The following is a 25905-nucleotide window of genomic DNA, read 5'->3' on the forward strand; positions in this document are numbered from 1 at the left end:
ATGAAGCCTTTCGTGGGCCTACTGGGCCTCCTCCTGCTTCTTTCCTTTATGAAGACTTGTGCTGATGATTGGTCAGGTATCACTCGTGACTTAGAGGACTGTAATTTCTTAACGTGTGCTGAGGGATGTGGCATTTAGGCTTTTTCATATAGATTGGTCTCTTTCAGATGCATGATCTTAGAATGCCACAATTCTACTGAGATTAGACACTGTCCTAACTTGAGGTTTTTTTTTTTTTTCTTCTTTCTCCAGCTCACTTTTTCTTTTGACCCTTTCAGACCATGTCACATTCTGGGGGTTCAATACTTGAAGTGAGTACGTTTTAAGCAAAGTGGAATGGCTTAGACAGTACAGAGGTATCTATTGGCTGTTAAGAACTCAGGAATCACTGGGCTTGCTGGTACACACCTTTAATCCAGTACTCTGGAGGGCCTCAGGCTCCTCTCCATTTCCATCCCTCTAATTCTTTCAGACAGGAACAGTTATTGGCCTATAACAGACTTATCTGTTATAGAGCACAGTATCTAGAGAGGAAAGGTCAGCTTCTTGTAGTAAAGTGACTAACTGATCCAGTTCCCTCAGCTTAAATGCCAACAAGTCTACTTTGAGCAAACTAGAATGCTTGGTTACCTATATATGAGTGTAGACTCTTAGTTTGAAAGTTTAGAATTACAATGAAAAGTTCTGTATTTTTGTCAAATTACTTTCAACAAGATAATCCAGTCTTGATGCTAGGGAAGCTGCAAGACTCTTAATGGATTGATCAATGTGTTCAATTTCTTTTTATTAGAAGCTGTTTAAAGGCAACAGCTCTAGGAATTGTATTACTCTCCACCACCTCATTGTCTAGACTTATTAAATTCCCATTGGCTTGCTTACATTTACTTAAGATACAGTGGGAATCACAGTGTGAGTCCCTGTGGTTGGTCGTTCTGATCTCTGCATCTTCTCTCTATTCACATGGAAGATTACTAACCAGCCATTCCATTGCATATTTCATAATTTCACTTCAGCTTCAGAGGAACAGAAGTATGGTTTGCAGGCATCTGAAGTTTTATTTATAGTTCATTCTACAGCTTTACTTGGCTCAGTATTATTTAAAGATATCTGTAGCATTGGTTTGGTTTATTTTAATTACTATTTTGTAATACATGAAATGAATACATTGCAAGTTGTTTTTTTTTCTTATTGTTAGGACTTCTAGCGTGCTATTTATTGATGTGTGTATGTGTGTGTGTGTGTGTGTGTGTAGAATATTTTCTCCAGATATTCTGAGCTAAAAAGAGAAATGTGATATTATCTTCACTCAAATTTCATGCACACACAATTGTTTGGTTGTAGCGTTCTTTTTTTCTCTTTATATGTAGGTTTTTTTGTTTTTACTTTTAAAAATTCTCTCATATATTACATCCCAAACAGTTTCCCCTCCCCTCCATTCCTCCCAGTCCCTCTCCCCCATCTCCCTTCTTCCCCAGATCCATTCCTCCATTTCCTTAAAAAAGTAAAAACAAAAAGAGTAGGCCTTCCAGGGATATCAAACAAGCATGGCTTAATAAGTTGGTTACAGTGTTCTTGACGAGTGCTTATCACTACATCAACCCTGGGTGCATTTATGTATCATGAGGCTGTGGGGAGAGAGGTGAGAACAAGGGCTAGTAGAGGAAGGCGTTGATCAGGAGTACAGAGCATGTTCTGTCCGTCACATATGCTACAATCGAAACGTGTCCTTATGCCCCAGCTGTATAAAATGCTGACTTTGAGACTGGTGCATGGTGGCTCACACCTTTAGTCTCAGCACTTGGAAGGCAGAGGTAGGTGGATCTCTGAATTCAAGGCCAGCCAGGGCTACATAGTAAGACTTGTCCTAAGAAAAATACAACTAAAGAGAACAGAATTAAAACACTTTAAATGTGTATAGATCTCTCCCCCTGACAGGCTTACTAAAAATATATATTTGGTAGCTAGGAGTATATGTGAGTTTCTTAGGCATGACATTATCACAGGTGATCATCTTTTCCAGACTTGCTTCTCTAACACGTTTTATTTAGTTAGGGGATGAACGCTTGTATTAACTAGCCTTGCTCAAATGTTCTGTGATGATTCCCATGCAGCCTAGTAACAGAAATGTTCTCTTTCTCTTTCTTAGCCATTCATCTGCAATGTGCCAACTACTGGTTCCAACTCAGGATCAAACCTACGATATTTCACAACATTTTTATGGACCCTGATGAAGTGTTTTTAGGAATTGGCTGCCCTGTGACCACTGTCTGGCCAAATGATATCTATGAATTTATCTACCGTACTTACTCCTGTGGCATTGTCAATAAAGTAAGAAGGAACACTAGTGCCTATGGTCCCTTCCTTAGATCCACAAAATGGAAATTATAGTTTCTATTTGTCACACAGCTGTATTAATATCTTTAACATCCAGGACAAATGATATTAAGTTGCTAGCTGAGGGTAGAGACCAGTTTTCTAAATATCATAAAGTAGTTCCCCAAACTAGTTACAGCCCATGACATTTGGCTAGCCTTAGGTGGAAGGGAGTAATATTGGATAGACATCACAAAAGTCTTCAGGGTTCATTATTGGGGGATGGATAGGTTAGTTGTGCATATTGGTGTGTAACATTAGCTGGGATTTTTGAGTTGATTAAGAAAATAAAAGTCAGAGAGGCTGTGCTGAAACAGTACTTATTAAGAGAATTGTACAACTTCGGCAGGTTGAGATGAATGACAGATTCGGTGACGCAGGAAGAAAGTTTTAGATGGAGCTGAGCATGCAGGATACAGAGTGCTCATGAAGTGCCCTTGGAGAATGACTGACTATTGGGTGAAGGAGAACCTAGTCTGTGATGAACTCAGCTGGTGGCCAACCCTGCAGAGAGTTTAGCATTCTGGTCAGAAAACTGATTAGAACTGGAACTTCACCAGGGCAGTTGTTCTTTTTTTATTTGATTTGATTTTTTAAGAAATGACACAGGGTCTGGGGCTGTATCCATGCATCTCAGTTGCTAGAGTGCTCATCTAGCATGCACAAGGCTCTGTCTTTAGTCCCTAACAGCACAGAAACTGGGCATGGTGGAGCACACCAGTAACCTGTGGTGTTAAGGACAGCTGATCATATGAGTCCCAGTATCAAAGCAAATGTCCAGAGTTAATCATTTCAGTAACATTTTCAGAAGTATTTATTCCAAATGCATTTTGGCTTCTCTGAAAGCTGGTAGTCTCTGCAATAAGCAGCACTTTACCTTCTGCTCTGCCCCTGGAAAGGAAGTGTAAGCACATGATTTTTTTATTGGATATTTTCTTTTTTTTTTAAATATGAAATGAATATCTGATCTTTCAATTAACAAGTATTATGTGGCTTTTACATCCAGGAAGTGTACCATATTGAACTCTTCTCTTTATTTAGAAATTAGTTCTGCATTCCATGAGTAATTGTTGGAAAATGACTTTTTCTATTTGGGAACTTTAAGTACTTATAAGCTCCTACTCAAATCCTTTGAAGTCTCCTGAGATCTGTGAGATAAACACAGATGTACATTTTCTTTACTCCTGTAGGTTCTTTGTGATGTCACTCTGCTGCAGACGAAACTTACATACATCTCAAAAAATGCTTCTCTACAAGCTGAGATGAGTTTGTCCTGTGTTATGCACAGGTGAGTGCAATATGCCATGCACCTGTCCAAGGCTCTGGCTTCCCCTCAACCCTTTAGATAAGAGCCACCAGCCCTACATGTTAAGTCACACAACCCAGGGTGGGCATGGGCATGGGTGTAGGGGTATGGTGGTAGGAGGAACCAAAACCTAATGGTTCCTCCTATCCTTGGCCATGGGTTTTAAAAATTACAGTTATCTCCTAGAGTGTTAGCATGCTGGGAAAGAGAAGGATAATCCACTTTTCCAGTACTAGTCAGAGTGAATGAAAACCTCACCAGTTTCACCCAGCTAAACACTCAAATGCTCTAGAAATAAGTCCACACTAAAATTTACTCAGTACGGAAAGAAAAAAAAAATCCTGAAAGATACAGAAGTATATCAGAAAAATCAAGGCCAGAATGCAGCACAGTTGGTGGGTGCATGGTGCTGAAGCCACAGGGAGGGAGAGCAGATTCAAATCATACCCCTTCGTTTTGTATCTTATTAGTTGATCCCTGTGAGAAAGTCTAAGGTGTAGATCATTAGCAACTTTAATCAGGTCTTGGTAAAGTTATGATAAACTTGGCAGGGTTTTAGGGAGCAAGCTATTAGATTTCTCTGTTCAAAGTCATCTGAAGAAAAACAATTAAAGGTATTTAATATCTGACGGGGATCAGCCCCATTTAGTATCTGACACAGGTTCCAGCAGGAGCCAAGAATCAGCTGAGAGGGCAGGAATGAATGAATGAGTAGAGACTTGGATGGGTGAGTCTTGCATCTCTGAGTAGCAACCAGGATGCTTGTTTATACACAGCACACAAAGGAGGCAAACTCATGATTTCAAAAGAAATACATTTTTTACTTTTGTGATACATTTTATCTTTTGGTCCCTGGACAATTGTTACAACTACAGAGAGAATAGGTATGATCAATTTCAAATAATTTTAGACTATGTAAGCATTTATGACATATGACTTTCTGTTCTTCAGGAAACTAAAATGTTAAACAGAAAAAAATATCTGAATCAGTCTAGACAAGTTCCCAGGCCTTGAATAGTGCATAGTGATTGAGGAATTAGCCTAGCTTAAAAGTTTTAAAGCTCTTCCAGGCTGCAGACTGACTTGCTCCATTCATTTGACTTCTTTTTGTTTTGTTTAGTTTTTTGAAGTTAAAAGACCTCACTGTAACTTAATGTGAGCCAGTCTTTTTTTTTTTTTTAATTTGAAAATTTTAATTCTTTAATCCTTTTTAAAAGTATTTTTTATTAGGTATTTTCCTCATTTATATTTAAATGCTATCCCAAAAGTCCCCCATACCCTCCCCCCCACTTCCCTACCCACCAACTTCCACTTTTTGGCCCTGGTGTTCCCCTGTACTGGGGCATACAAAGTTTGCAAGTCCAATGGGCCTCTCTTTCCAGTGATGGCCTACTAGGCAATCTTTTGATACATATGCAGCTAGAGTCAAGAGCTCCGGGGTACTGGTTAGTTCATAATGTTGTTCCACCTATAGGGTTGCAGATCCCTTTAGCACCTTGGGTACTTTCTCTAGCTCCTCCATTGGGGGCCCTGTGATCCATCCAATAGCTGACTGTGAGCATCCACTTCTGTGTTTGCTAGGCCCTGGCATAGTCTCACAAGAGACAGCTATATCTGGGTCCTTTCAGCAACATCTTGCTAGTGTATGCAATGGTGTCAGCGTTTGGAAGCTGATTATGGGATGGATCCCTGGATATGGCAGTCTCTAGATGGTCAATCCTTTCCTCACAGCTCCAAACTTTGTCTCTGTAACTCCTTCCATGGGTGTTTTGTTCCCAATTCTAAGAAGGGGCAAAGTGTCCACACTTTGGTCTTCGTTCTTCTTGAGTTTCATGCGTTTAGCAAATTGTATCTTATATCTTGGGTATCCTAACTTTCTGGACTAATATCCACTTATCAGTGAGTATATATTGTGTGAGTTCCTTTGTGATTGGATTACCTCACTCAGGATGATGCCCTCCAGGTCCATCCATTTGCCTAGGAATTTCATAAATTCATTCATTTTAATAGCTGAGTAGTACTCCATTGTGTAAATGTACCACATTTTCTGTTTCCATTCCTCTGTGAGGGGCATCTGGGTTCTTTCCAGCTTCTGGCTATTATAAATAAGGCTGCTATGAACATAGTGGGGCATGTGTCCTTCTTACCGGTTGGAACATCTTCTGGATATATGCCCAGAAGAGGTATTGCAGGATCCTCCGGTAGTACTATGTCCAATTTTCTGAGGAACTGCCAGACTGATTTCCAGAGTGGTTGTACAAGCTTGCAATCCTACCAACAATAAAGGAGTGTTCCTCTTTCTCCACATCCTCACCAGCATCTACTGTCACCTGAATTTTTGATCTTAGCCATTCTGGCTGGTGTGAGGTGGAATCTCAGGGTTGTTTTGATTTGCATTTCCCTGATGATTAAGGATGTTGAACATTTTTTCAGGTGCTTCTCTGCCATTTGGTATTCCTCAGGTGAGAATTCTTTGTTCAGCTCTTAGCCCCATTTTATAACGGGGTTATTTGATTTTCTGGAGTCCACGTTCTTGAGTTCTTTATATATGTTGGATATTGTCCCCTATCTGATTTAGGATAGGTAAAGATCCTTTCCCAATCTGTTGGTGACTTGATGGTGTCTTTTCCCTTGCAGGAGCTTTGCAACTTTATGAGGTCCCATTTATTGATTCTCGATCTTACAGCACAAGCCATTGCTGTTCTATTCAGGAATTTTTTCCCTGTATCCATATCTTTGAGGCTTTTCCCCACTTTCTCCTCTATAAGTTTCAGTGTCTCTGGTTTTATGTGGAGTTCCTTAATCCACTTAGATTTGACCGTAGTACAAGGAGATAGGAATGGATCGATTCGCATTCTTCTCTATGATAACAACCAGTTATGCCAGCACCATTTGTTGAAAATGCTGTCTTTTTTCCATTGGGTGGTTTTAGCTCCCTTGTCAAAGATCAAGTGACCATAGGTGTGTGGGTTCATCTCTGGGTCTTCAATTCTGTTCCAATGGTCTACTTGTCTCTCGCTATACCAGTACCATGTAGTTTTTTTTTTTTTTTTTTTTTATCACAATTGCTTTCTAGTACAACTATAGGTCAGGCATGGTGATTCCACCAGAGGTTCTTTTATCCTTGAGAAGAGTTTTTGCTATCCTAGGTTTTTTGTTATTCCAGATGAAGTTGCAGATTGCTCTTTCTAATTCGTTGAAGAATTGAGCTGGAATTTTGATGGGGATTGCATTGAATCTGTAGATTGCTTTTGGTAAGATAGCCATTTTTACAATGTTGATCCTGCCAATCCATGAGCATGGGAGATCTTTCCATCTTCTGAGATCTTCTTTAATTTCTTTATTCAGAGACTTGAAGTTCTTATCATACAGATCTTTCACTTCCTTAGTTAGAATCATGCCAAGTATTTCATTTTATTTGTGACTATTGAGAAGGGTGTTGTTTCCCTAATTTCTTTCTCAGCCTGTTTATCCTTTGTGTACAGAAAAGCCATTGACTTGCTTGAGTTAATTTTATATCCAACTACTTCACTGAAGCTGTTTATCAGGTTTAGGAGTTTTCTGGTGGAATTTTTAGGGTCACTTATATATACTATCATATCTGCAAAGAGTGATATTTTGACTTCTTCCTTTCCAATTTGTATCCCTTTGATCTCCTTTTGTTGTCTAATTGCTCTGGCTAGGACTTCAAGTACAATGTTGAATAGGTATGGAGAAAGTGGGCAGCCTTGTCTAGTCCCTGATTTTAGTGGGATTGCTTCCAGCTTCTCACCTTTTACTTTGATGTTGGCTACTGGTTTGCTGTAGATTGCTTTTATCATGGTTAGGTATGGGCCTTGAATTCCTGATCTTTCCAAGACTTTTATCATGAATGGGTGTTGGATTTTGTCAAATGCTTTCTCCGCATCTAACGAGATGATCTTGTGGTTTTTGTCTTTGAGTTTGTTTATGTACTGGATTACTTTGATAGATTTCCATATATTGAACCATCCTTGCATCCCTGAGATGAAACCTACTTGGTCAGGATGGATGATTGTTTTGATGTGTTCTTGAATTCGGTTAGTGAGAACTTTATTGAGGATTTTTGCATCAATATTCATAAGGGATATTGGTCTGAATTTCTCTATCTTTGTGGGGTCCTTTTGTGGTTTAGGTATCAGAGTAATTGTGGCTTCATAAAATGAGTTGGGTAGAGTACCTTTTGTTTCTATTTTGTGGAATAGTTTGTGAAGAACTGGGATTAGATCTTCTTTGAAGGTCTGATAGAACTCTGCACTAAACCCATCTGGTCCTGGCCTTTTTTTGGTTGGGAGACTATTAATGACTGCTTCTATTTCTTTAGGGGATATAGGACTGTTTAGATCATTAACCTGATCTTGATTTAACTTTGGTACCTGGTAACTGAGAAACTTGTCCATTTCATCCAGGTTCTCCAGTTTTGTTGAGTATAGCCTTTTGTAGAAGGATCTGATGGTTTTCTGGATTTCTTCAGGATCTGTTGTTATGTCTCCCTTTTCATTTCTGATTTTGTTAATTGGATGTTTTCCCTGTGCCCTCTAGAGTGTCTGGCTGAGGGTTTATCTGTCTTGTTGATTTTCTCAATGAACCAGCTCCTCGATTGGTTGATTCTTTGAATAGTTCTTCTTGTTTCCACTTGGTGGATTTTGCCCCTGAGTTTATTTCCTGCCTTCTACTCTTCTTGGGTGAATTTGCTTCCTTTTGTCTAGAGCTTTTAGGTGTGTTGTCAAGCTGCTAATGTGTGCTCTCTCTAGTTTCTTTTTGGAGGCACTCAGAGCTATGAGTTTTCCTCTTAGAAATGCTTTCATTGTGTCCCATAAGTTTAGGTATGTTGTGGCTTCATTTTCATTAAACTCCAAAAAGTCCTTAATTTCTTTCTTTATTCCTTCCTTGACCAAGGTATCATTGAGAAGAGTGTTGTTCATTTTCCACGTGAATGTTGGCTTTCTATTATTTATTTTGTTATTGAAGATCAGCCTTAGTCCATGGTGATCTGATAGGATGCATGGGACAATTTCAATATTTTTGTATCTGTTGAGGCCTGTTTTGTGACCTATTATGTGGTCAATTTTGGGGAAGGTACCATGAGGTGCTGAGAAGAAGGTATATCCTTTTGTTTTAGGATAAAATGTTCTGTAGATATCTGTCAGATCCATTTGATTCATAACTCTGTTAGTTTCACTGTGTCCCTGTTTAGTTTCTGCTTCCATGATCTGTCCATTGGTGAAAGCAGTGTTTTGAAGTCTCCCACTATTATTGTGTGAGGTGCAATGTGTGCTTTGAGCTTTACTAAAGTTTCTTTAATGAATGTGGCTGCCCTTGTATTTGGAGCATAGATATTCAGAATTGAGAGTTCCTCTTGGGGGATTTTACCTTTAATGAGTATGAAGTGCCCCTCCTTGTCTTTTTTGATGACTTTGGGTTAGAAGTCGATTTTATTAGATATTAGAATGGCTACTCCAGCTTGTTTCTTCATGCCATTTGCTTGGAAAATTGTTTTCCAGCCTTTTATTCTGAGGTAGTGTCTATCTTTTTCTCTGAGATGAGTTTCCTGTAAGCAGCAAAATGTTGGGTCCTGTTTGTGAAGCCAGTCTGTTAGTCTATGTCTTTTTATTGGGGAATTGAGTCCATTGATATTAAGAGATATTGAGGAAAATTAATTGTTGCTTCCTATTATTTTTGTTGCTAAATTTGGCATTTTGTTCTTGTGGCTCTCTTCTTTTAGGTTTGTTGAGGGATTACTTTCTTGCTTTTTCTAGGACATGGTTTCTGTCCTTGTATTGTTTTTTTTTTTTTTTTTTTTCTGTTATTATCCTTTGAAGGACTGGATTCCTGGAAAGATAATGTGTGAAGTTGGTTTTGTCGTGGAATACTTTGATTTCTCCATCTATGGTAATTGAGAGTTTGGCTGGGTATAGTATCCTGGGCTGGCATTTGTGTTCTCTTAGTGTCTGTATAACATCTGACTAGGCTCTTCTGGCTTTCAGAGTCTCTGGTGATAAATCTGGTGTAATTCTGATAGGCTTGCCTTTATATGTTACTTGACCTTTTTCCTTACTGCTTTTAATATTCTATCTTTATTTAGTGCATTTGTTGTTCTGAATATTATGTGTCAGGAGGAATTTCTTTTCTGGTCTAGTCTAATTGGAGTTTTGTAGGATTCTTGTATGTTCATGGGCATTTCTTTCTTTAGGTTAGGGAATTTTTCTTCTATAAATTTGTTGAAGATATTTGCCAGTCCTTTGAGTTGAAAAATCTTCATTCTCATCTACTCCTATTATCCATAGGTTTGGTCTTCTCATTGTGTCCTGGATTTCCTGGATGTTTTGAGTTAGGATCTTTTTGCATTTTCCATTTTCTTTGATTGTTTTGCTGATGCTTTCTATAGAATCTTCTGCACCTGAGATTCTCTCTTCCATCTCTTGTATTCTGTTGCTGATGCTCGCATCTATGGTTCCAGATTTCTTTCCTAGGGTTTCTATCTCCAGCGTTGCCTCACTTTGGGTTTTCTTTATTGTGTCTACTTCCCTTTTTAGGTCTTGGATGGTTGTATTCAATTCCATCACCTGTTTGGTTGTATTTTCCTGCAATTCTTTAAGGGATTTTTGTGCTTCCTCCTTAATGTCTTCTACCTGTTTAGTAGTGTTCTCCTGTATTTCTTTAAGTGAGTTATTAAAGTCCTTCTTGATGTTCTCTACCATCATCATGAGATATGCTTTTAGATCCGGGTCTAGCTTTTCCGGTGTGTCTTGAGAGACTTAAAGTCTTGTCATACAGATCTTTCACTTGTTTGGTTAGAGTTACCCTCAGATATTTTTATACTATTTGTGGCTACTGTGAAGGGAGTTGTTTCCTTAATTTCTTTCTCAGCCTGTTTACCATTTGTATAAAGGAAGGCTATTGATTTATTTGAGTTAATTTTATATCCAGCCACTTTGTTGAAGTGGTTTTTCACTTGTAGAAATTCTCTGGTAGAATTTTTGGGGTTGCCTATGTGTACTATCATATCATCTGCAAATAGTGATACCTTGACTTCTTCTTTGCAAATTTGTATCTCCTTGACCTCCTTTTGTTGTCTTATTGTTCTAGCTAGAACTTCAAGTACTATATTGAATAGGTAGGGAGAGAGTGGGCATCATTGTCTTGTCCCTGATTTTAGTATCTCTCCATTTAATTTGATATTGGCTATTGGTTTGCAGTATATTGCTTTTATTATGTTTAGGTATGGACCTTGGATTCCTGATTTCTCTAAGACTTTTAACATGAAGGGGTGTTGTATTTTGAAATGCTTTTTCTGCATCTGAGGAGATGATCATGAGTTTTTCTTTGAGTTTGTTTGTATAGTGGATTACATTAATGGATTTTCATATATTGAACCAACCTTGCATCCCTGGGATAAAGCCTGCTTGATTGTGGTGAATGATTGTTTTGATGTGTTCTTGGATTTGGTTTGCAAGAATTTTATTGAGTATTTTTGCATCAATATTCATAAGCAAGATTGGTCTGAAGTTCTCGGTTTTGGTTGGGTACTTGTGTGGTTTAAGTATCAGAGTAATTGTAGTTTCATAGAATGAATTAGGTAGTGTTCCTTCTGTTTCTATTTTATGGAATAGTTTGAGAAGTATTTGTATCAGGACTTCTTTGAAGGTCTGTTAGAATTCTGCAGCTGGGCTTTTTTTGGTTGGGCGTTTTTTAATGACCTCTTCTCTTTCCTTATGGGATATGGGCCTGTTTAGATATTTTACCCGCTCTTGATTTAACTTTGGTATGTGGCATCTGTCTAGTAAACCATCCATTTTATCTAGATTTTCCAGTTTTGTTGAGTGTAGACTTTTGTAGTAGGATCTGATGATCTTTTTTTTTTTTTTGAATTTCCATAGTTTCTATTGTTATGTCTCTTTTTTCATTTCTGATTTTATTAATTTGGATGCTGCCTCTGGGCCCTTTAGTTAGTTTGGTTATGGGTTTATATATTTTGTTGATTTTCTCAAAGAACCAGATTTTGGTTTTGTTGATTCTTTGTATTGTTCTCTTTGTTTCTATTTGGTTGATTTCAGCCCTGAGTTTGACTATTTTCTGCCAACTACTCCTTTGGGATGTGTTTCCTTCGTTTTGTTCCAGAGCTCTCAGATGTGCTGTTAAGTTGCTAGTGTAATTGTTGTAACCCCTGAATTACTGATACTTGAGAGACATCAGTGTTGTGTACAGACAGTTTACCTTTGTGTTCCTCTCCAGAGGCTCCCAACCTCCCCCCACTAGCCCCCCAGGCAAGCACGATATGCTGACAGCTGGTTTCTGTGCTGCATCCTCCTGCAGCAGCCTGGGGTTCCCTCCCCTTCCCCTATCCTAGAATGGCACTTAATTCGGACATTCTGAGAAGACATTCTCCCCACCTTTGTGTCTCCAAAAAGTAACACTCCTCCTGATAAGTCTCCAGGTGCCTGTCCTTGAGATCTTAGAGAAATAACAAGCTCAAGGGAGATCAGAGGTCAGGTCACAGACAGTTACAACTGGCCATAAAATTAGTCTTTGAACACACACCCATTAACCTCCCCCCTTCAGTGCTATTCCACCCTCTACTCCCCTTTTCTGTGAATATTCACACTATTCCTAACTATACTGGATATCAACCCAATGATTTTTGGACTCAGGGTTGCTTGACAACATTCACACAGTGAGTGCTAGGTGGGCAAACTAAGTTCAAACTTGAAAATAAAAGACTCTTTTGAGAGTTGCAGTGGACTTTGAAATTCTTGGGCTCATCTGGGATTCCCATGAATTCAGGGCACAACAATATGATCTCTCTAGTTTCTTTACCAGGGCACTTAGTGCTGTAAATTTTCCTCTTAGCACTACTTTCATTGTGTCCATAAGTTTGGGTATGCTGTGTCAATATTTTCCTTGAATTCCAGGAAGTTTTTAATTTCCTTCCTTCCTTTCTTCCCTGACCAAGTCATCATTGAGTAGAGAGTTGTTCAGTTTCCATGTATATGTGGGCTTTCTCTTGTTTTTGCTATTATTGAAAACTGCCTTTGGCCATAGTAATCTGATAGGATGCATGGGATTATTTCAACCTTCTTGTATCAGTAGATGGTTGTTTTGTGACCAATTAAATGGTCAATTTTGAAGAAGGTACTATGGGGTGCTGAGAAGAAGGTACTATGGGGTGCTGAGAAGAAGGTACTATGGGGTGCTGAGAAGAAGGTACTATGGGGTGCTGAGAAGAAGGTACTATGGGGTGCTGAGAAGAAGGTACTATGGGGTGCTGAGAAGAAGGTACTATGGGGTGCTGAGAAGAAGGTACTATGGGGTGCTGAGAAGAAGGTACTATGGGGTGCTGAGAAGAAGGTACTATGGGGTGCTGAGAAGAAGGTACTATGGGGTGCTGAGAAGAAGGTGTATTCTTTTGTTTCAGTGTGAAATATTCTATAGATATCTGTTAAATCCATTTGGTTCATAACCTCTATTAATTTTATTGTGTCTCTCTTTAGTTTCTGTTTTAATGACCTGTCCATTGGTAAGAGTGCTGTATTGGAAATCTCCCATTATTATTGCATGGGGTTCAATGTGTGTTTTGAGCTTTAGTAAGTTTCTTTCATGAATGTGGGTGCCCTTGCATTTGAGGCATAGTTATTCAGAATGAGACTTTCTCTTGGTGGATTTTCCCTTTGATGAACATGAAGTGTCTGTCCTCATCATACTTGATAACTTTTGGTTGAAAGTCTATTTTATTGGATATTAGAATGCCAACTCCAGCTGTTTCCTGGGACCATTTACTTGGAAGACCTTTTTCCATCCTTTTACTCTGAGATAGTGTCTGTCTTTGTTATTGAGCTTTCTTTCTCTCTCTCTCTCTCTCTCTCTCTCTCTCTCTGGTAATTTCTTTATTTACATTTCAAATGTTGTCCCCCTTCCAGGTCTCCCCTTTGGAAAGCCCCTATCCCATCCTTCCCCCGACTCTATGAGGGTGCTCCCCCAACCTACCCACTCCAATCCTTCTGCCCTGGTATTCCCCTCCACTGGGGAATCAAACACCCTCAGGACCAAGGGCCTCTCCTCCCACTGATGTCCAACAAGGCCATCATCCTCTGCCAGGTATGTGGCCAGCACCATTGGTCATTCCATGTGCATTCTTTGCTCGGTGGTCCAGTCCCCAGGAGCTCTGGGGGTCTGCCCTGTTGACTCTGTTGCTCCCTCCATAGGACTGCAAGACCCCTCAGCTCCTTTAGTCCCTTCTCCAATTCCTTCATCGAGGACCCCCAAACTCAGTCCAATGATTGGCTGTGAGCTTCCTCTGTATGTGTCAGGCTCTGGCAGAGCCTCTTGGGAGACAGCCATATCAGGCTTCTATCAGCAAGCACTTCCTGGCATCCACAGTGACGTCCGGGTTTGGTGGCTGTAAATGGGATGGATCCCCAGGTGGGGCAGTTTCTGGATGGCCTTTCCTTCAGTCTCTGCTCGACAGTTTGTATCCATATTTCCTCCGGTGAGCATTTTGTTTACCCTTCAAAAAAGCACTGAAACATTCACATTTTGTTCTTCCTTCTTGTTAGGCTTCATATGGTCTGTGAATTGAATCTTGGGTATTCTGAACTTTTGGGCTAGTATCCACTTATCAGTGAGTACATACCATGTTTGTTCCTTTGTGACTGAGTCAGTGTACTCAGGATGATATTCTCAAGTTCTATCCATTTGCCTGAGAATTTCATGAAGTCATTATTTTTTAATAGCTGAGTAGTATTCCATTGTGTAAATGTACAACATTTTCTGTATCCATTCCTCTGTTGAGAGATGTCTGGGTTGTTTCCAGCTTCTGGCTATCATAAATATGGCTGCAATGAACATAGTGGAGCATGTGTCCATATTACAAGTTGAAACATCTTCTGGGTACATGCCCAGGAGTAGTATAACTGGGACCTAAGGTAATACTATGTCCAATTTTCTGAGGAACCACCAAACTGATTTCCAGAGTGGTTTTACCAGCTTGCAATCCCACCACCAATGGAGGAGTGTTCCTCTTTCTCCACATCCTCGCCAGCACCTGCTGTCACCTGAGTTTTTCATCTTAGCCATTCTGACTGGTGGGAGCTGGAATCTCAGGGTTGTTTTGATTTGCATTTCCCTGATGAGGATGTTGAACATTTCTCTAGGTGCTTTTGAGCCCTTCGAGTTTCCTCAGTTGAGAATTCTCTTTAGCTCTCTCTTTTCCCCACTTTTGATAGGGTTATTTGGTTCTCTGGAGTCTAACTTCTTGAGTTCTTTGTATGTATTGGATGTAGGATTAGTAAAGATATTTTATCAATCTTTTGGCTGCTGTTTTGTCCTTTCAGAAGCTTTGCAATTTTATGAAGTCCCATTTGTCAATTCTTGATCTTAGAGCATAAGTCATGGGTGTTCTGTTCTGAAACTTATCCCCACTTTCTCTTCTATTAGATTCAGTGTAACTGTTTTTATGTAGAGGTCCTTGATCCCCTTGGACAGGGCAATAAGAATAGATCAATTTGCATTATTCTACATGTTGACCTCCAGTTGAACCAGCACCATTTGTTGAAAATGCTGGTCTTTTTTTCCACTGGATGGTTTTAGCTTCTTTGTCAAAGATCAAGTGACCATAGGTGTGCGGGTTCATTCTGAGTCTTCAGTTCTATTCTGTTGATCTACATGCCTGTCACTGTACCAATAGCATGCAGTATTTTTTGTTTTTGTTTTTTTAATCATGATTGCTCTGTAGTACAGCTTGAGGTCAGGGGTGGTGATTTACCCAGAAGTTCTTTTATTGTTGAGAATATTCCAGATGAATTTGCAAATTGCACTTTGTAACTCTATGAAGAATTGAGATGGAATTTTGATGGGGATTGTATTGAATCTGTAGATTGCTTTCAGCAAGATGGCCATTTGTACTATAATAGTCTTGCCAATCCTTGAACATGGGAGATCTTTCCATCTTCTGAGGTCTTCTTTGATTTATTTCTTCTAAGACTTGAAGTTGTTGTCATACAGATCTTTCACTTGCTTGGTTAGAGTCACACCAAGGTATTTTATATTATTTGTGGCTATTTTGAAGAGTGTCATTTCCTGAATTTCTTTCTCAGCCTGTTTATTCTTTGAGTATAGGAAGGTTACTCATTTGTTTGAGTTAATTTTATATCCAGCCATTTTGCTGAAGTTTATCAGTTGTAGGAGTTCTCTAGTAGAGTTTTTGGGGTCACCTAAGTATACTATCATATCATCTGAAAATAATGATATTTTGACTTCTTCCTTTCTAATTTGTATCCCTTTGATCTCCTTTTGTTGTCTAATTGCTCTAGCTAGAACTTCAAGTACTATATTGAATAGATGGTGAGAGAGACCGCAGCCTTGTCCAGTCCCTGATTTTAGTGGGATTGCTTCAAGTTTCTTTCCATTTAGTTGGCTACTGGTTCGCTGTATATTGCTTTTACTGTGTTTAGATATGGGCCCTGAATTCCTGATTTTTCCAAGTCTTTTAACATGAAGGGATGTTGCATTTTGTCAAATGCTTTTCAACATCTAATGTGGATTGTGTTTTTTTTTCCTTTGAGTTTGTTTATATAGTGGATTACATTGATGGATTTCTATATTTTGAACCATCCCTGCATCCCTGGATGAGGCCTACTTGATTGTGGTGAATGATAATTTTGATATGTTCTTGGATTTGGCTTTCAAGAATTTTATTGAGTATTTTTGCATCAATATTCATAAGGGAAATTAGTCTGAAATTCTCTTTCTTTGTTGAATGTATGGTTTAATTATAATGTACTTGTGACTGTATAGAACAAGTTGGGTAGTGTTTCTTCTGTTTCTATTTTGTGGAATAATTTGAAGAGTGTTGTTTTTAGATCTTTGAAGGTTTGATCGAATTCTGCACTAAACCCATCTTGTCCTGGGCTTTTTTTTTTTTTTTTTTTTGTTGGGAGACTTTTGATGACAGCTTCTATGTTTAGAGGTTATGGGAGTGTTTAGATAGTTTATCTTATCCTGATTTAATTTTGGTATTTGGTATCTGTCTAGAAAGTTGTCCATTTCATCCAGATTTTCCAGTTGTGTTGAGTATAGGCTTTTGTAGTAGGATATGGTGATTTTTTTTCATTTATTCAGTTTTTGTTGTTATATCTCCCTTTTCATTTCTGATTTTGTTAATTTGGATACTGTCTCTGTGCCCTCTGGTTAGTCTGGCTAAGGGTTTATCTATTTTGTCGATTTTTCTCAAAGAACCAGCTCCTGGTTTTTGTTGACTCTTTGTATAGTTCTTTTTGTTTCTACTTGGTTGACTTCAGCCCTGTGTTTGATTATTTCCTGCCGTCTACTTCTCTTGGGTGTATTTGCTTCTTTTTGTTCTAGATCTTCCAGATGTACTATTAAGCTGCTAGTGTATGCTCTCTCAAGTTTCTTTTCTGGAGGCCCTCAGAGCTATGAGTTTTTTTTTTTTCCTTTAGGACTGCTTTTAGTGTGTTCCATTATTTTGGGTATGTTGTACCTTCATTTTCATTACATTCTAAAGAGTCTTTAGTTTCTTTCTTTCTTTCTTTCTTTCTTTCTTTCTTTCTTTCTTTCTTTCTTTCTTTCTTTCTTTCTTTCTTTCTTTCTTTCTTCCTTGACCAAGTTATCATTGAGTAGAACATTGTTCAGTTTCCATGTGTATGTGGGGTTTTTGTTGTTTTTGTTGCTATTGAATACCAGCTTTAATCTGTAGTGATTCATAGGATGCATGGGATTATTTCAGTCTTCTTATATATGTTGAGGTCTGTTTTGTGACCAATCATATGCTCAATTTTGGAGAAGGTACCATGAGGTGCTGAGAAGAAGGTGTATTCTTTTGATTTAGGATGGAATGTTCTATTGATAAATCCATTAGGTCCATACCTTCTGTTAGATTCACTGTGTCTCTGTTTAGTTTGTGTTTCCCTGATCTGTCTATTGATGAGAGTGGGGTGTTGAAGACTCCCACTATTATTGTGTGCTGTGCAATGTGTGCTTTGAGCTTTAGTAAAGTTTCTTTTATGAATGTGGGTGCCCTTGCATTTGGGGCATAGGTGTTCAGAATTGAGAGTTCTTATTGGTAGATTTTTCCTTTGATGAGTAAGAAGTGTCCTTCCTTATCTTTTTTTGATGACTATTGGTTGAGTGTCGATTTTTATCAGATATTAGAATGGCCACTCCAGCTTGTTTCTTAGGACCATTTCCTTGGAAAATTGTATTTCCAGCCTTTACTCTGAGGTAGTGTTTGTCTTTCACACTGAGGTGCACTTCCTGTATGCAGCAAATTGCTGGGTCCTGTTTACTTATCTAGTCTGTTAGTCTATTTCTTCTTATTGGGGAATTGAGTCCATTTATGTTAAGAGATATTAAGGAATAGTGATTGTTGCTTCCTGTTATTTTTGATGTTATTTTTATGTTTGTGTGTTATGTTCTTTTGGGTTTTTTGAAAGAAGATTACTTTCTTGCTTTTTCTAGGGTGTAGTTTCCTCCTTGTGTTGGCATTTTCTATCTATTATCCTTTGTAGCACTGGATTTGTGAAATTTGGTTTTGTAATGGAATGTCTTGTTTTCTCTATCTGTGGTAATTGAGAGTTTTGTTGGGTATAGTAGTCTGGGCTGGAATATGTGTTCCCTTAGTGGTCTGTATGAGATCTGCTCAGGATCTTCTAGCTTTCGTAGTCTCTGGTAAGAAGTCTGGTGTAATTCTGATATGTTACTTTATATGTATGTTACTTGACCTTTTTCCCTTACTGCTTTTAATATTCTTTCTTTGTTTTGTGTGTTTGGTGTTTTGATTATTATGTGACAGGAGGAATCCCTTTTCTGATCCAATCTATTTCCAGTTCTGTAGGCTTCTTGTATGCTTATGTGCATCTTTTTCTTTAGGTTAGGGTAGTTTTCTTCTACAATTTTGTTGAAGATATTTAATGGCTCTTTAAGTTGGGAATCTTCATTCTCTTCTATACCTATTATCCTTAGGTTTGGTCTTTGTCTTCTTCTCATTGTATCTTGGATTTCCTGGATGTTTTGGGTTAGGATCTTTTTGCATTTTGCATTTCCTTTGCCTCTTGTGTCAATGTTTTCTATGGTATCTTCTGCACCTGAGATCCTCTATTTCTTGTATTCTGTTGGCGATGCATGCATCTATGACTCCTGATCTCCTGATCTCTTTCTTAGATTTTCTTCCCCCCCCCCCCAGGTTTTCTATCTCCCATGTTGTCTCCCTCTGTGGGTTTTTTTTTTTAATTGTTTCTATTTCCATTTTTAGATCCTGGTTTTGTTCAATTCCTTCATGTGTTTGGTTGTATTTTCCTAAAATTCTTTAAGGGATTTTTGTGTTTCCTCTTTAAGGGCTCCTACCTGTTTACTTGTGTTTGCTTGTATTTCTTTATGGAAGTTATTTAAGTCTTTTTAAAAGTCCTCTATCATTGTCATGAGATGTGATTTTAAATCAGAGTCTTGCTTTTTTAGTGTGTTGGGGTAACCAGGGCTTGTTGTGATGGGAGCACTGGGTTCTGATGATACCATGTAGCCTTGGTTTCTGTTGCTTATGTTCTTGTCCTAGCCTTTCACCATCTGGTTATCTGTGGTGTTACCTGGTCTTGCTGTCTCAGACTGTGTCTTGTGCCTCCTGCAAGCCTGTGTGTCAGTACTCCTGGGAGACTCATTCTCTCTGGGAGGAATTTAGGTATGGAGAGCTGTGGTACAGGGTGAGCTCTGGGGTGCAGACAGAAACCAGAAGGATCCGATCCACAGGTGATCCTTCGTTCTTGTGTCCTGATGGCTCTGGGAGGGTCCCTCTTGGCCAGGAATTTGAAGAGAAGTGGTGGTCTTACCTATGCTCGAAGGTGTGTAGGCATTCCTTGGAGACCAGCTTTCTCCTGGCAGTATTTGTATATGTAGCTCTGTGGCGCAGGATCAGCTCCGGGCATATAGGGAAACTGAAAGGTTCCTGTCCCAGGCAGCTCCATGGTTCCTGTGTCCTGAGGGTTCTGGCTGGAATCCTCTGAACAGCAGTGGTGGTCTTGCCTCCATTCACAGGCTTGTCTGTACTCCTGGGAGGCTATCTATCTCCCAGCACTATTCGGGTATGGAGCCCTGTGGCAGAGGATTGGCTCTGGGTGCTGAGGTGTGTTTCTTATATGCAGCAAAATGCTGGATCTTGTTTGTGTATCCAGCTTATGTCTTTTTATAGGTGAGTTCAGTCCATTAATATTGAGAGATATTAAAGGCAGATGACTGTTGGTTTCTGATATGTTTGTTTTTGTAGGTGGATTTATGTGCTTGTGGTTCTTTCTGTTTGGCTTTGTTGTAAGATGCTTACTATCTTGTCTTGTCTTTGGTGTAGGTACCTTGCTTGTGTTGGAGTTTTCCTTCTAGGATCCTCTGTAGTGCTAGATTGGTAGGTAGATTTGTTTGAATTTGGTTTTGTCTTGGAATATTTTGTTTTCTCCATCTATGTTGATTGAGAGTTTTGCTGGGTATTGTAGCCTGGGCTGGCATTTGTGTTCTCTTACAGTCTTCAGGACCTCTGATCAAACTCTTCTGGCTTTCATAGTCTCTGTTGAGAAGTCTGGTGTAATTCTGATAGGTCTGCCTTTGTATGTTGCTTGGCCCTTTTCCCTTGAAGCTTTTAATATTCTTTCTTTTTTTTGTGTGTTTAGCATTTTGATTATTATATGACAAGAGAATTTTCTTTTCTGGCCCCATTTATTTGCTGTTCTATAGGCTTCTTGTACCTTTATGGCCATCTCTTTCTTTTGGTTGGGGAGGTTTTCTTCTATGGTTTTGTTGAGGACATTTTCAGGTCTTTTGAGCTGGGGACTGTCACTCTACTCTATTCTGATACTTCCTAGATCTGGTCTCTTCATTGTCCTGAATTTCCTGGATGCTTTGGGTTAGAAGTTTATTTTACATTTTGAATTTTCCTTGAACATTGTGTCAATCTCTTCTATGGTATCTTCTATACTTGAGATTAGCTCTTCTATCTCTTGTATTCTGCTGGTGATGCTTACATCTGTAATTCCTGACCTCTTTCCTAGGTTTTCCATTTCCAGGTTTGCCTCCCTTTGTCTTTTCTTTATTGTTTCTACTTTTACCTTTAAGTCTTGGACCACTTTATTCAATTCCTTCACCTGTTTGATTGTGTTTTCCCATATTTCTTTAAGGGATTTATTTGTTTTCTCTTTAAGGGCTTCTACCTGCTTACCTGTGTTTTCCTTTATTTTTTTTCAGTGATTATATATATATATATATATATATATATATATATATATATACTCCTTAAAGGACTCTATTTTTCTTCATGAGATTGGATTTTAGGTCAGCTTTCCTATTTTCAGGTGTGTTGGTATATTCAGGGCTTGCTGTGGTGGGAGGACTGGGTTCTGATGATATACATGTATATTGGCTTCTGTTGCTTGTGGTCTTGCACTTGCCTCTCGACATCTGGCTATTCCTCATGTTTGCTGGTCTGAGTAAATCTATCTGGAATCTGTCTCTTTTGTTACTGGGTTGCTTCAGTTCTCCTGGTAGGCCTGTGGCCCTGGCTGTAGCCATCTGTGGGGCTTTCCAACAGGGTGCTCTTCAGAGGGACAGAGAAGCTGCTGATCTGTTACTTTGGCTGCAGTAGATCTCCTGGGAGGCCTTAGCCTGTTGAGTCTTCAGAGAAGCAGTCAAGCTGTTGTCTTGTGTGAAGATGTTTTCTGGGGGCAGGGTGGGGATGGTCCTTACCAACTGCTCTGAGTGCAGTGGATCTTCTGGAATGGCTCAGGATATGGTATCTTCAGGGGAGCAGACTAGCTAGCAGTCTGCCCCAGCAGAAAGCATTAGGCGAAAGGGGAGTGGTATTCAGTGGGCAGGGGTTTTGGGAGATGATGGATCCTGAGTTCACTGAGCTCCCACCAACTGTTCTGAGTGCAGGGAATCTTCTGGGAAGGCTCAGGAAGCTGTCTTCAGGGGAGCCTGTGTTCTCTTTTGGACTTAAAAAATATTGTGCTTTTGTTATATGTTGGAGCTTCTTTTGGATATATTCCCAGGAGTGGTATAGATGGACTCTCAGGTAGTACTATGTCCAATTTTCTGAGGAACCACCAGACTGATTTCCAGAGTGGTTGTTTCAGCTTGCAATCCCATCAAAAATGGAGGAGTGTTCCTCTTTCCCCACATCTTCAATGAAGGGGAATGCCAAGGTGGGGAGGAGAATGTAGGTGGGTGGGTTGGGGAGCACCCGCATAGAAGCAGAGGGAGGGGGATTTCTGGAGGGGAAACCAGGAAAGGCGATAACATTTGAAATGTAAATAAGGTATCCAATAAAAAAAAAGAATCAAATATAATAGTATTTCTACTTAAAAAAATATTGTTCTCTTCTAATTTGTGTTGGGTGTGGGGTCACCCATGAAAGTGTGATTGACCTACCAGGCACCAAATTAAAAACAAAAACAAAAACAAAAAACAAAATAAACCAACTGACTTTCTCTCCCTGAGATGTCTTTATTCATAACTCCTCATTTAGGGCTGAGGGCTCACAAACCTCTTCCCACTCCATGATATTGTATGACATGGATTGATCTTATGCAGGTCTTATGAAGGGAACCACAGGTACTATGAGCTCATGGGTGCAGAGGTCCTGCCATTTTCAGAGACAGTCTTTCTGGTTCTCCCTGACCTTCAGTGCTTACCATCTTTTCATACCCTCTTCCTTTATAATGTTTGTGTGTATGTGTGTGTGTGTGTGTGTGTGTGTGTGTGTGTGTATTTGGGTGTGTATGTGTGTTATACACATGTGATTATGATGATAATATAAATGACTTATTTGTGGCTGATTACTGATGTTTGATTTCTGTACCCAATCAGTTATGATTTGTCTACCCACTGTAGCTAGGATTTTAAAGTCCTATATCATAGGCTTATGTTGTAAGTGCCTCACTTAGATAAATAGTTTGTTACTTATGGCAACTCCATGAAGTAGATGCAATGACATCAATTCTCAGGTGAGGAAATAGGCACAATGGACTTGAATTTCTTGCCCAAGGTCATTGATTGGTCAATGATGGAATTAGAGGATGAACCCATGGTCAATGATCATTGTTTTGTAATGGTTTGAAAAAATAAGTGGAAATCACTTTGTCTATTAGTCACTGAAATTTGGCCTTGAGTGGAGCTTTCTCAACTCTAAGGTTGGAATAGATCTTCAGCCCCCTGTGATATTTCTCTTCTTTTCTTCCTCTATTTTAGTCAGAGTCCTCATGTCTGTGAAGCAGAAAGTAGAGGAGATTTCACTGGTGATCCTCCTGAATGGACAGTAGATATGAGGGCAAGAAGAGATGAGCAAACTGTTACGACGGTGCCATCAAAGTAAGAAGATGCCAAACTATATTTTACATCTTTGTTAGGCATTACTTAAAACATGCCAAGGAAAAAGTCAAGGGACATGTCCTGGTTGACTAAAGACACATTGGTCTTAAACAGCTCCCAGATCAGGCCTTCCTGTGTTTGTTTAAATTGCTAATGATGATAGTGGTCTTGTTAGTCTGTTAGTAGACAGTAGAGATCCCATAGGACTTAGTGATGTCCCTCTTGGGTACTGTGATAGTTGGTCTTACTTGAAGACTAGAATCTAGGAGACCTAACTATGGGTGTGTCTGTAAGGGTGTTTCCAGAGAAGATTAACTGAGTGGGTAGGGCTCAACCTCAAAGTGTGTGGTACCTATATTGAGACCTACAATTGGTGGTCCAAAGAAGCAGTGTCACCTGGATAGCCTTCTTCCTGAGCACATATTTATAGTTGTCATCACTATCCTCTGATGACATCATATTTTATTTCTTCAGCCTTTCAACATCAAGTGAAGACCACCAGGTCTCCAAGGAGCCTCAGGCCTCTGAAACGAGCAGGTCTGAGGCTGCTGAAGTACCTAGCTTCATGGATCAAAACTTCTAGGTTCTCCATTTCTCCAGAATGTAGATGGTCTGGTGATTTCTCATCCCCTTTTTAAAAAGAGACAATTTTAAATAAAGTGAAATGCGACCTTCATATATTCTCATTTTTAAAAAGGAGCTGTCCCTGCTTTTAACTGTATAAAATCTGATTAAAGAATAAAAATTTCCAATTGATGCTGTGTCTAATTATTAAAGGATTAATGTACATATTTTTAAGCCTAATGATCATAAGTAGTTATTTTTTCTTGAAAAATTATTTTTACTATAATATTTTATTCTGGGAGAATCTCAGGTATGTATACACTGCATTTTGATCTTATTCAACCCTCCTATTCTTCCCCTTAACTCCTCCAAGATCCATTCTTCAACCGCCCTACCTCTTTCCAGCTTTGTCCTTAAAAAAAAAAAACAAAAAACAAAAAACAAAAAACCTAGTAAGGGTAATTTGTGCTTCTCTCATGGAAGGAGGAGTGGGAGGTGGCTGGCTTTTAGCTGAGCTCAAAACCACACCCCATCACCAGGTGCACCTGGTCCTGCCCAACTGCATGTGGTTTGGGGGATGCTAATGTCCTCAGGAGTGAAATATTAAAAGGAAGATTTCTTCTACACAGCTTTTAGAACTCATTACCTAGGCTGGGTGGGACTGTTCTGTGATGTCACGGTTTTGAGACTCACTAATATATCTCTAAGGTGGCCTAGTAAACTCATGAGTTCATCAAACTGGACTCTGGTTCTCTGAAAGAACATGTGCTCTTTTTATTATTATTATTTTACTTATTTACATTTCAAATGTTGTTCTCCTCCAAAAACCCTCCTCTTCATCCCCGCCTTCCCTTTTCCTCAAGAGTGTGCTCCCCCACCCACCCACTCCCACCTAATCCTTCTAGAATTTCAATGGGGCAATAAGCCTCCACATGACCAAGCCCCTCTCCTCTCATTGGTGCCAGATAAGGCAGTCCTCTGCTATATATGTAGCAGGAGCCATGGACCTAGTCATGTATACTCTTTGGTTGGTGATTTAGTTCCTGGGAGCTCCATGAGGTGCAGTTAATTGATATTGTTCTTCTTGTGAGGTTGCAATCCCCTTCAGCTCCTTCAGTTTTTCCCCTAACTCTTCTATTGGGGTTCCCAGGCTCAGTCCAATGGTTGGCTGTGAGTATTGCATCTGTCTTAGTCAAGTGCTGGGAGAACCTCTCAGAGGACAGTCATACCATGCTCCTGTTTTCAAGCACTTCTTGGCATCAGCAATTGTGTCAGGGTTTGGTATCTGTGGATGGGATGGATGGCAAGGTGTGGCAGTCTCTGGATGGCCTTTCCTTCAGTCTCTGCTCCATTTTTTGTCCCTGAGTTTCCTTTAGATAGGAACAATTCTGGGTTAAAAATTTTGAGACAAGTGGGTGACCTCATTCCTCTGCTGGAGGCCATGTCTATCTACTGGAGGTGGTCTCTTCAGGTTCTATCTCCCCGGTGTTGGGTACTTCAGCTAATGTCAACCCCACTGGGTCCTGGGAGCCTCTCACATCCCTGGTGTCTGGGACTTTCTAGTGGTTCCCCTCATTCCCCACCTGTCTTAGTTAGGGTTTTACTGCTGTGAATAGACACCATGACCAGGGCAACTCTTATAATGACAATATTTAATTGGGGCTGGCTTACAGGTTCAGAGGGTCAATCCATTATCAAGGCAGGAGCATGGGACTATCCAGGCAGGCTTGGTGCATGCAGAGATGAGAGTTCTACATTTTCATCTGAAGGCTGCAAGCAGAATATTGGTTTCCAGGCAGCTAGGATGAGGGTCTTAAAGCCCACCACCACAGTGACACACCTACTCCAACAGGGCCACATCTTCTAATAGTGCCACTCCCTGGGCCAAGCATATATAAACCATAACATTCTACTTCCTAAACATAGCATAATGCAAAATACGTTTAGTCCAACTTTGAGTGTCTCCATAGTCTATAGCAATCTCAACAAAGTTAAAAGCCCAAAGTTCAAAGTCTCTTCTGAGATTTATCCAATCACTTAACTGAAATCACCCCAAATCAAGACAGGAAATTAGCTGGGCAAACTCCAAACTCTGAATCTCAATGTCTGATATCAAAGCAGTCTTCAGATCTCCAACTCCTTTTTCATTTTTGTTGACTGCAACAAACTTCTTTCTCATGGGCTGGTTCCACTCCGTTAGCAGCTTTCCTCAGCGGATAGCCCATGTCTCTGGAATCTCAAACTTCTTGGGCATGGTCCCTTCAGTCCTGGGCCATCAACTGCAAATGAGA

The 25905-nt window shown here is 39.6% G+C and overlaps 1 protein-coding gene across 1 annotated transcript; it reads left to right on the forward strand.

Annotated features, from left to right (window-relative positions):
- On the forward strand, window positions 1-23657 carry Oosp1 (oocyte secreted protein 1). The gene is given in 5 exon segments (XM_021151473.2): window positions 1-76; window positions 2147-2328; window positions 3564-3661; window positions 22931-23050; window positions 23525-23657. Coding segments are annotated over 5 exon segments (609 nt in total).
- Window positions 23658-25905: the final 2248 nt, after the last annotated feature.

Source organism: Mus caroli, unplaced genomic scaffold, assembly GCF_978045245.1.
Source record: "Mus caroli unplaced genomic scaffold, Mus_caroli_1 scaffold_20, whole genome shotgun sequence".
Lineage (NCBI taxonomy): Eukaryota > Metazoa > Chordata > Mammalia > Rodentia > Muridae > Mus > Mus caroli.